The sequence below is a fragment of the Phaenicophaeus curvirostris genome, chromosome Z, assembly GCF_032191515.1.
Source record: "Phaenicophaeus curvirostris isolate KB17595 chromosome Z, BPBGC_Pcur_1.0, whole genome shotgun sequence".
Classification (NCBI taxonomy): domain Eukaryota; kingdom Metazoa; phylum Chordata; class Aves; order Cuculiformes; family Cuculidae; genus Phaenicophaeus; species Phaenicophaeus curvirostris.
In genome coordinates this window covers 67,094,396-67,105,342 of record NC_091431.1, presented here as the reverse complement: position 1 = coordinate 67,105,342, position 10,947 = coordinate 67,094,396, and the positions used below count along the sequence as shown (strand labels likewise).

Genomic DNA, 10,947 nt, shown 5'->3' with positions numbered 1-10,947 from the left:
GGCTGTGAAAACAGCCAACAGGCAGATCTGTGTCTGCACCACAGCAGTATGGGGATGGAGCCAACTGGATTACCAGGGAAAAAAGGAACGTGACATAGTTTCTGCCATGGCCCCTTTCAGGCTCACAGAGTCTACATCACTGGTAAATTTCTTGTGTAGCCATTTTTGGCAGCGCAAGGCTGCTCTAAGCCACTTCTGACTGCTCTGCTATCAGTGTTCATGGCAAGGATGGCAGGAAAGAGTATAACTCACCTCGGCTGACGAGTATCCCGAGGAGGAGTATCTGGACATGTCAAAGTCATCATCACTGTGGGGAAGGACAACATACAGCAAAGAAGGAAATGGTTAGGGAGACCTGTATTCCCTAGTTAGCCCTATCCCTCTTGTGCTGTGAAGCTGTCCTTTACGTACAGAGGAGTTACATCAAGGGAGTCTGGAGAGCAGCTTTCATCTGTGACCCTCAGACATTTACATCAAAAAGCTCTTTACTCATGTCTCTTCCTCCTTGTTAACACACAGAGACCAGTTATGGCATATACTGAAAAGGGCACAGCAAGGAAGAGCATGAGTGGCCTGCAAGAGCAGTTTCAGCAGGTTTCAGCTTCAGTGCGGCACAATGGCATGAAAGGTCACTTGCACTGTCATGTAGATTTTACTAACACTTTGCATACCTGTCTGTATCCAGGGCTACCAGGGGTTTTTCATCTGGACTCTGGTCTAATGACGAATAGCCCTTATTGGGAACGACGAGCCTGAAATAATAAATGTTGGCCGTTAACATTATGTCCATAACAGTTATAGGATAGACAGGCTTTCCCCATTTCACTTGCAAGTCCTCCCTTATTGGTGAAGGCATTTAAATGGGTGCAATCCAGAGGAAGGAGGCTGTGTCTCTGGGTAGCTTAGGGCAGTTTCACAGGGATGAATGCTGGACATGCCCTGGGAGCACGTTCCTCCCTGGAAAGAAAAGCAGTAGGGACACTCCACACCTCATTCTGGTGAACTTGTTCGGCTAGAACTGCCTGTCAGATCACATTGCTCAATTTTGTGTTGCTTCTTTTTCCTAGTAATGAGTTCCTGACACTAGCAATAAGTAAATAGGAGAAGGAGGCTGGAAGAAAGCAGACATTCAGTGCTCCTAATATTCTACTACAGGAAATCAAGGATGTGGTCTTTTTGCCTGAGTCATTACCCAGTCCCCCACAAAACAACACTTCTGAGGTCTCAGTCCTAAATTTAGCAATACAAGAAATATGAGCTAGTGGGTGAAGCGTCAGAGACCAGTCAGAATAGCACTTTTAAAATCCTGTTATTTTATAATCACTTTCGCTTCATCAGAAGTGTTACAAAGGCTGACCATGACTCTGCACCTTTAATTGCTTGAAAGAGTTTGATAAGTTGAATATATATGCTTCAGAGCTTCTAGGATAAGGGAAATGCATTAATACAATGATATCTAGTTCACAACAGAGTTATTTCACCCATAAAAATGCACAAAGACTGTGGTTCATATTTAAAATACGATCAACCAAACCAAGCAAATGGAATAAAATTCTATGTTCAGCCGCTGGGAACCATATGAGTGCCGAAAATCTCCCTGCTCAGTGGGTTAACTCAGGTTTTCTCCCAAATGAGGAACTGTTTTTTAACAACACACAATGATGCACAATCATGCTTCAATAAGAGACTGGGAATATAAATCTAAAGATGATAACCCACCCCAGCCATGCTCCAACAGCTCTCTAACTACCTTAATGTTTTTCTGCTTCTGCTCAGAAAATTTCAGGAAGCCACTGCAATTTTAGCAATGCAAAGGCACTGATGATGGGCAGGCTCAGGGAGAGTAAAAAATATCAAATGTCATCACAAAGCAGGTATATGGGTTTATGACTAGCTGTATTTTATTACTGTGTTCAGTGAAACTCAAGATTAATGAAAATAATTTTTAAATTGATGTAGAATGGAGAGAGTCTGGAGGAGGCTCATGGGAGACCTTACCATCCTCTACAACTACCTGAAAGGAGGTTGTAGCAAGGTGAGCATTGGTCTCTTCTCCCAAGTGTCAAGCCAAAGGATGAGAAGAAATGGCCTCAAGTTGTACCAGGGAAGGTTTAGATTGGGTATTTAAGGAAAAATGTCTTTACTGAAAGAGTGGTGAAGCATTGGAACAGGCTGCCCAGGGAAGTGGTGGAATCAATATCCCAGGAGGTGTTAAAAAATGTGTAGACATAGCACTTTGGGACATGGTGTTGGGCTGATGGTTGGACTTGATGATCTCAGAGGACTTTTCCAGCCTTAACGTTTCCATAATTCTATGACTTTCCAATATGCTGCACGAGAGGACTGGAGAAAATGGGATCCACTTGGAACATTCAATACCCTTTCTTGTAGAACTGGGATGGTCCTTCTGCCCCTAAAGCATGTAGGAAGAAAGTAAAGAAGCAAAGATGTCTGGAACTGATGCTGTGATCTGGCAGCAGCAGCTTGCCCATGCAGATACCAGAAGTACTGACTTTCATTCCCACTCTCCAGTTTTCAAGTCACCGCTCCACATATACTCACTGATGGCTGCTGCTGTATCATGAGTGAACAAACCACTACCAGGGGATCTGGAAGAAGAACCCTTTGTAGTGAAATTACTTGATTAAAAAAAAAAATCAGTACATCTTTTTCTTAAGAAATGTCTTTCTACTTAATAATGCAGAAATTAAATTTTTCTGCAGCAGACAAAAAATGTGATAACGTCTCTGTCCTGATCGAAGTCTTTCCCTCACATTTTGATTTTCCTTATTTTCACTTCCCACTGTCCTTGGAACAAAGCTGGGTAGCAGTCACAGCTGCTTTCATCTGTAGTTGTCCCAATATGAGCTTCTTGTCTTGGTGTTTTTGAGATAAGTTATGAAACAAATCTGAGTTTAGGTAATCCTCAGAGTGGATTGCAATATTTGGCTGCGTCCAAGTGGTGTGGATGATGGTGTGGGCTCTGCCTGTGCTCATAGCAAGTGAGTCAGCGTCACCCCAACCTTGTCCATGTTTTATTTGCTCTTAGAGAGACTGAGTGTGTTATGGTTCCCAGATTCTTTCACGTCAAAAGGGGGCTTTATCTCTGTTCCAGGAAAAGACCTAATGGTGAAGAAAACCTGGAACTAGAGACTGGATGTCAGAAATTCATCCAGAAAATACAGAGGAACAGAAGCCTTGGGGAAAGAGCAGGAGATGAGATAGGCAACGTGGAGGAGGAGACTAGGAGAGGCAATGCGGTTTGCCTGAACAAAGCAAAACATTTGATGAAAATAGCAGAACTGTTAAAAAGGGGGGAATGCTTTTAGCTTGTTCTCCTCCTGCACAGACCAGAGGAAGCCAACAATTCAGACTTAAAGAACAATTATAACTATAACAACAACTATTTTGCAGTGTGTCCCACTGGAGTACCTCAAATTATACTGCAACTGTTATATTGTGAAAAGAAGCTGCTTGAGCAAGCTTGTGGCATTTCTACCCTCCTGGGGTCACCCTGTTGGTGGCAAGACAGACTGAATCATTCTGAGATATTACTAGGGCTGCGTTCGTGGTGCAGCTTGGTTCCCAGAAAGTCAAGGGAGCTTGGGGATAAAGAGACTTGGGACAGCAAGACCCAGTGTCAAAGACTTTGTAGCCATATGGGAACAACGGAGGTTGCTAAAGCAACGCCTGCAAACCTCTGTTTTACAGAATCCAAGGGATGCTCCTAAGACGTGTGTGAAAAGTAATTCAGCAAAGCAAGTCTGCTGCCAGCAGGCACTGCTTGGCTGTGGTGGGATCCATGTATCCCCTGAACAGTGCTCAGATGTCCACAAATAAAACTGAGCTGGCTGTTTGAAATTTTTTGTCAATAGGTGTCACTGCTCTGCTCTTCCCCAGTCAAATTACTCTTCTTTCCATCGGCAGCTGGGAAATAACAAACACTCCAAGCAGAATTCACTAATTTTACATCTTCCTCCACTGATTTCAGTGTTCCTAAATCCCTCAAGCAGCAAATTAGCTACCATCCCTCTTGGGAAGCAAGCATGCAACCTATCGCCAAAAGAAATCAAGTCTTTCCATCTTGTGTTTGGAAGACAAGAAGAAACAGTGTGTTTGGAAAACCCACCTGAGAGCATTTGGGGAAATTCTTGCTGCCCTGAAGGGGCTCCTTAATATTGTCTCAACAACAAAACACAGAGCAGAGAGCAATGCAGCATATTCCAGAGACGTTGCAGGCTCTTACAAATAAAACTTGACAAAGTTCAGGCATGATCTATGACTACTCTTTTGGGTTTTGGGAACTAACATGAACAAGTCACCTCATTTGTTGGATGTGTGGCATACAGAGAGGCTCTGTCCTGCAGCTCCTGTTGCACTTAATACATGGTAATCCATGCAACTTTCCCATTCACCAGTAAGCACCCATCACCCACACAGATTCTTCTGTTAGCTTATGTGGGGTTTCCACTAGAAACCTCCACCTTTCCAGTAGCATGCAAAGCAAGCAATCCCATGGGGTCAGAGGGGTTCCTGCCTGAATGCAGGTAAGGAATACAACTGTGTACTGAAGCTTGCATGGAAAAAACAGAGATGCTCTTAAAGAACTTATTCAGCTTGGAATGTCTTTGTTTACAGTATTTGTAGCACTATTTGAAATTGCCACAGAGAGATGTGCCAAAGCAGCTCCAGCAAACTATGACCATGCTGTTCAACGTGCGGAGGAGGTGTGTAGCAAAGCAGAGACATGGATTATTTGCATAAGAACCACAGCGATGAAAGCAGACAAGGCAGAACTAAGCTCTAAACCAGTCTGCATTACATGAAGCAGCATTGTACCTCCCCACTGGATTATGTGTTACATGAGGCTACCCAGAACATGTAAGACAACTTTATCAAACCCCTCATTTTGACGAGGCTGGGCTGCCTCTGCCTCCTGCACTGTCAATAGTCCTGGGCTCAGCTGCCTTTGCATCTCCCCAGGGCTTGGGATGGAACACAGCACAGAGTGTTTGGGAAGGGCCATCACTGCTATTGCAGCGCGTTTGGCAGTAGATGAGCGGCAATGAACATTAACCTTGCCCATCCTAAGGCAATTGGGATTGAAGCTTAGAGCACAGATGAGTGCTTTTCCAGTCCCTTACCTTGTTCGTGCCATCACATTGTTCTTCTTGGGCTGCTGATTAACTGGACTTCCCATGTTGCCATTCTTCAGGGAGCCCTTCCGAGCCAGCTCCCTCTGTTTCTCTACATATGGGATACAAAGCAGAAAAGCAAAATTAGGACAACAGCCTCGTGGGCTACCATACAGCTGCAGAAAATTAGTTTTGATAGCAACAAAAGGCATAGCAGAGTTAACAGCAAAGGGCATGAGCTTTCCATCTCTCAAGGAGGGACACTGTAAATGCTGGATACATATGTCCCATTGCCCCCAAGGTCACCAGGGGCTAGAAGTGATGTACCTTGATTCTTAGACGTTTGTTGACAACCCCACACTGAGACGGTCATGGAGCTTCTAGATGACACCCAGCTTGGGGAAACAAAGGGCAGAGACTTATCTGCACCTGGCTGCTGCAGAGACTAACACTGCTTTGTGCCAAGCAAGGGAATTTATCCCTTTATTTTTTCTCCTCCTATTGAGGCTGCCGCTATGGGGTTTAGTGGAGACAGAAAAGTGTCTCCGTCAAAGAAGAACCATTATTTAGTGTTAGTCCAGCCTAGCTTGACAGCAGGCCTGAGTTATTACTGTTTCCCTAGACAGCAACTCACCAGACTAACATATCTTACAGTGAAGTTTTTCTGTCTTTCCTGCTTTTCCTGGCAATCTGTTATGTCCCCCATGTATCTTTCTCTTTTATCTCATGTTGATTCTGGGGAACTCACTTTCTTTATTTAAAAAAAAAAAAAGGCAAAACACTTTGCAGCTGTGTTTTTGAACAGCATACTCTTTTCTTAAATTTTCAGAGCGTGTTCGACTTGCTGCTAAAATGTGCCCTAAAATACGGACAGTACATCAAACCTTCTTTATGTATTCAGTACAAGAGGGGATTTAAATTAGCTTCTCCTTTAGGCAAGACTATTTTTCTTAATAACTCTCCCTGCAGGATCATAACTAGAATTTGGGTCCAAAAGCTAAGACTTCTGCAGGTACGCAATGTCTGCTGTAATAATATGGCCCTGTCTCCAGCAGGGATAGGAGACCATGTGTGATGGTTATCATATCAACTGATATCCAGTTTTCTGATTCAAAGCCCTTCCTTGTCTGGGCTGAGTTAGCAATTATCCATAAACATTGAGCTAACTGCCCCAATCTCATCATGCAACACCAGGCTGGTATGGAAAAGCCAAGCATGGGGCTGGTAAGGCAGGAAAAGGCCCTGGTTAAAAACATTCTCCAGAGTGTGAGAAAGTGTTGGGAACTATTTTTCTGTCATGCCTGTATAATAGGGGTTTACCACACTGCTGGCTGGGGAACCTGAATAGTGAATTTGTTTTGCTTCTGCTTCCCTTGTGGTGTGTGAAATGTGCTGATGTGTATTTTTTTCTTTTGCAGATTTTCTTCCCCTCGGTGAGAAAACCACCTTTTCTCACTTGTCATGGGAAAGCAGCATGCCTATCATAGTGTCCAAGTGCAAGATGAACCAACCTTGTCCTTTCCACACAGGTAAAAGCAGGGGGACACATGTCCAAGGCTGCCTTTTTTGAGGGAAAAATAAGCAGCAGAGATGCCTGGAGATTGTGATGATGAGTGTGGCTGAGGAACTTGCAGAGAAGAGCACACGCTCATATAAACGATGTCCAGCTCTGCTCCTGCCGACAGCAGAGGTGAAGAAGTGCTCATTGAACTTGGCAGGAAAGGGATTAGATTTATAACTCTCTCTGGCACTAGCAACAAAGTGACTGATAAAGGATCGAAGTCAAAAACCTTATATCGGAGTAATTTCTCAGGAGCAGAACTTGCAAATGCACTGGTTATCTCTGTCTCTAGAATGAAAGGCTGATATTTTGCTGACCATGTGAATTTTGCTGTTCAGACACAGAAGGACAAAGCAGAGGTTTGTGTAGGCAAGTGTTTATAACCCCAAATACAAACCCACTTCCACTCATTGACACCAGAAGCTCCAGCACTGACCACAAATACGTGGCGCTGAGACAACCTGCCAATACTTTTAAGAGGCTGTATAATTCACAAAAGGCGCCTGGTTCAGAAACAAGATTATAGATTTCATTTTCTGTCAAGGCAATTAAGGCCTGCCTGAGACTCTTAAATGGACCGTCGCTCTCTGCTTTCTATTGATTGCTCAGTACAAGCACTAATGCCATTCTCCAAATCAGGTCACTCATATGGCTGATGAATCTGGACTTCCCTTAAGTGTCTTTTTCCTCCAGCACATCTCTCCATGACTGTTTCTATGCTATTACTGAATGCTATTGCAACATGTGGGCCTGATTGGTACAAGATCTCTTACTTAACCCCTTTTTTCACTTATTTATTGGCTTGGGATGAGCATTCCCAAAGCAATGTAAGTGCAGTAGGAACATCTATGCCGGTGTCCCCAGGCAAATTTTTAAGCATGAATCAACAGTTCATCTTCCTCTTGGATGCTATGAATCCTGAGACTGTGGCAGCCAAAAAGCGATGGCTATCAGGGGGAATGGAAATTCAACCCAGTCTCAGCATGTTAGGACAAACTCCTGGAAGGTGGCGGAGATGTGTGTGGGTCACATCATGCTTTCATAGAATCATAGAATAACCAGGTTGGAAGAGACCAACCAGATCATCGAGTCCAACCATTCCTTTGTGGCAAGGAAGCTCACTATCTGAGGTTTACAAATATGAACTACTGCTACTTCCATCATCACTCAAAGGTGCTGTTTGGGTGCCAATCTCCTAAAGTAATTCTGGGCTATAAATTCCACTCTCATACATCAACCATCAAGTCCATCAGAATGGAGGAAGGAGGTTTACACTGCTCATTTTCTGCTCAGTGCTTCCTTGTGGCATAGCAAGTGGAGTTTGTGAACCCTTCTTCTAGGTAGTAAGCCCTTTTCCAGACTTCCAGCTCTCCTGGTTTTGGCCCCTAGATGTCTCTCTGAAGGCCAGGACTCCAAACTTCAAGTACCTAAGTTCCTTCTAGAATGTGATAATTTAGTTAGGTACTTCTGAAGATGTTATTTTCAGGGCCCAACATTTTAAGTAATTTCACAAGCTAAACTAGTTCTCACAGAAGATGCAATCAAACACACAAACCAGCACAGTGAAAAGAAAGTCAGAGATGGAATCACAATCTAGCCTTGATAAGTAAATGGCACTTTTCTTTGAAGACTGACCCATATTGTCTGAGCCACATGAGCATGAATCCTAAGATCACAACCCTCCACTAACCCGACTGTGTTAACCTTTGTGTGAAACCTGGGAACTATGTACCTGGACAGTTCTCAGGGAATGAAAAGCTAAGATTGTCTTTCCTTCTGAGTCATCCCAGACTCCCCAGTATGGCAGTCAAGTATTCCCCACTGGATTTAGATGAGACCTGTGCTCCTACATGTTTCCCCCAATCTGAAGGCCACTGTTTAACTTGAGACACTAGGAGCATGGTCCACCAGAAGGGATAGGCATAGCTTGTCCTCAGCAACTGGCAGTTTCTGGTGCTGGCTATAAAAATATTCTCTGAGACAGCCAGTGCTGCCTGCAGCATTCAAGTATGTGCAATGAACTTCCAAGAAGGCAATGCAGCTCAATGGAAATCGATATCGACCCTATGAAACTGCCTACTTCTCCACAATTCTTGGGCACTGAAAGAATGAGGAAGGGTTAATAGGCACTCCTGCCAAAGACAGAGAAAATGGGGGATACAAGAACAATCGCAGAAATGGAAGACTACGATTTCCAGTCACTGATTATTTTGTGTCTGGTGAGTTTGCTGTTTGATGATCAATGAAAAGCTAATACAGTAGAGATATGACATGAAGGATACAGACTTGAAGATGGGGAAGCAAGAATGAAACAAGGCTGCTTTCCAGCTGCTTCAGAGAAATCAGTAATCACTGTCAGTAGAAAAGCAGCATAATAGCAGAGCTCTAACAATGCTCTTTACATGGCATTTCAAGCATCTGAAATAAGTTCTTTAGCTTTTGTTTCACTTGGCTGTTCTACTTCTTAGCACTGTACCTAGTGAAATACACTTGTGATTTGTCAACCCCACTTCCCATGAAGCATTTACAGGTGACTGAGCACACTGTGAGTACAGGCGTGATGGCTGGCAGAGCCAACAGGCAATCAGCTGCAGTGGCAGCAGGACTGCTACTGTTGGGGGAAAGACAGCTTTACTCAAATCTAGGTTCCTGCTGGCTCTTCACTAATTTTTATAGAATCATTAGAATGGTTTGGGTTGGAAGGAACCTCAAAGATCATCCATTTCCAGCCCCCTCTCCCTGCCATGTGCTCAGACACCTTCCACTAGAATTTCTGTTTTCCAGACAGACATTTTCCTGAAGAAGTTGGATAGTACAGAGATTGGGAGGGCATGAAGTGGCCTGCATGTGCATTTAACATTAAGAAGTATGCTCAATAAGGACTCTGAGGACCCTGTCTGATCACTAGCAGGGTTGCTGTCTTGGCTCTATGCTGAGCGAAGCCAAGCAGCATTAGCTTCTGTTTCAACAGAGAGCTCGGAGAACATAGAGAGCTCTGCTGTCAGCCTGACACACCAGGGAATTTGGCTGCACTGCCTCTACTTAAGCTGATCCTGCACATTGGGTCAGAACAAGGACAAATGGAGGCGTACGTGTGTGCATTCATGTGTCTGTGCATACATAAGGAGGGGGTCCAGGATCCTTTCGACACCTCTATACTGCTCTGAACAGCATGTGCGACAGCCTTTTGTCTGGGCCTGCCAACCATCACATCACATCTTGCCCCTCCTTTCTTGTCTGCCTTGTCACTTAATCTTTAAGAAACTTTGTCCTCTTATGACATTAACACCATTTAAAGAAGACGAATATGCTCAATGAGCAAGCTTTTGTGCAAGGCTCACACCAGCCTGTTCTGTTCACTGACCCCATGTGAGCCATTCAGCATCTGCTCCAAGCACTGCTTCAAGGTAAGCTCTAGTGGTGACAAGAAAACAGCCAAAGAAGCTCATGGAGCTTTCAGTAAGGCAGGAATAAAATGTAAGTACAAAGCAGCAAAGGAAATGAATGTTGTAGACACAGTCAGGACCGTAACTGGTGCAACCTTGTGTCCTGTCTGGCAATGGTCTCACATATCCTGAATAAGATAGAATCCCAGTATGCTAAGCACGCAGCAAACCCTCCCTACCCTGGTGTGCTTTCACCTGCCTGATTTAGGATGTGTCAGAGGATGGGAAAATAACTGCATGCTGACAAACGGAGCACAATCCCACAGGGAACCTCCGTTAGAGACAGTCGTGTCTAAGACAACAGAGGCTGAATTCCCACCCAGACACTGGGAACAGCTACAGCCCTAACCCATGATTTCAAGCACTACTATATTACTCAGTGCAATTTAAAATGGTTACCTGTTCAGCTGGCTGGGTATATCTAGCTGCTTTATGATGAGAGAATACAGTAATGGAGCATGTGAAGCACAACAGGCTTAATATGAATGCGTCTATATTAAAACCCAGACTTGAACAAATCCTTGCAATTCTTCCTCTGGTTTCAGTCTTTAAAAAGAAATCATAACCAGTTTTAATAATGTTTTCTTGTTTTTTAAAAACTGAAATGCTGAGCAGCCTCTTTGGTACATGCTGCTATGTAGAGCAGCATTGGTTTTGCTTACACACTGCCTCAAACCAGAAGGGCAAAGGTAGCAATATGTTTCAGCCTCCTCAGAACTGCTCCTTTGGCAGTACCAGGCAAAGCAGAGAACCCATGAATTCAGTAAACAACACCCTGTATGATGTTGAAGAGCCATTTTGAGGG

The 10,947-nt window shown here is 44.0% G+C and overlaps 2 protein-coding genes across 8 annotated transcripts in view; both read right to left on the bottom strand.

The window, feature by feature from the left end:
• Positions 1-10,947, bottom strand: part of FAM219A (family with sequence similarity 219 member A) — a 111,012-nt gene that overhangs the window by 9,881 nt on the left and 90,184 nt on the right. For both annotated transcript variants that reach the window (XM_069880953.1, XM_069880954.1), the window contains exons 3-5: positions 5,145-5,247; positions 672-752; positions 253-307 (exon numbers count right to left, since the gene is read on the bottom strand). In XM_069880953.1, coding sequence (XP_069737054.1) covers positions 253-307; positions 672-752; positions 5,145-5,247 — 239 coding nt within the window. The remainder of the gene's footprint in view (positions 1-252; positions 308-671; positions 753-5,144; positions 5,248-10,947) is intronic.
• The window catches only part of UBAP2 (ubiquitin associated protein 2), a 365,909-nt gene that overhangs the window by 329,822 nt on the left and 25,140 nt on the right, over positions 1-10,947 (bottom strand). The gene's annotated exons all lie outside the window — the stretch shown is intronic.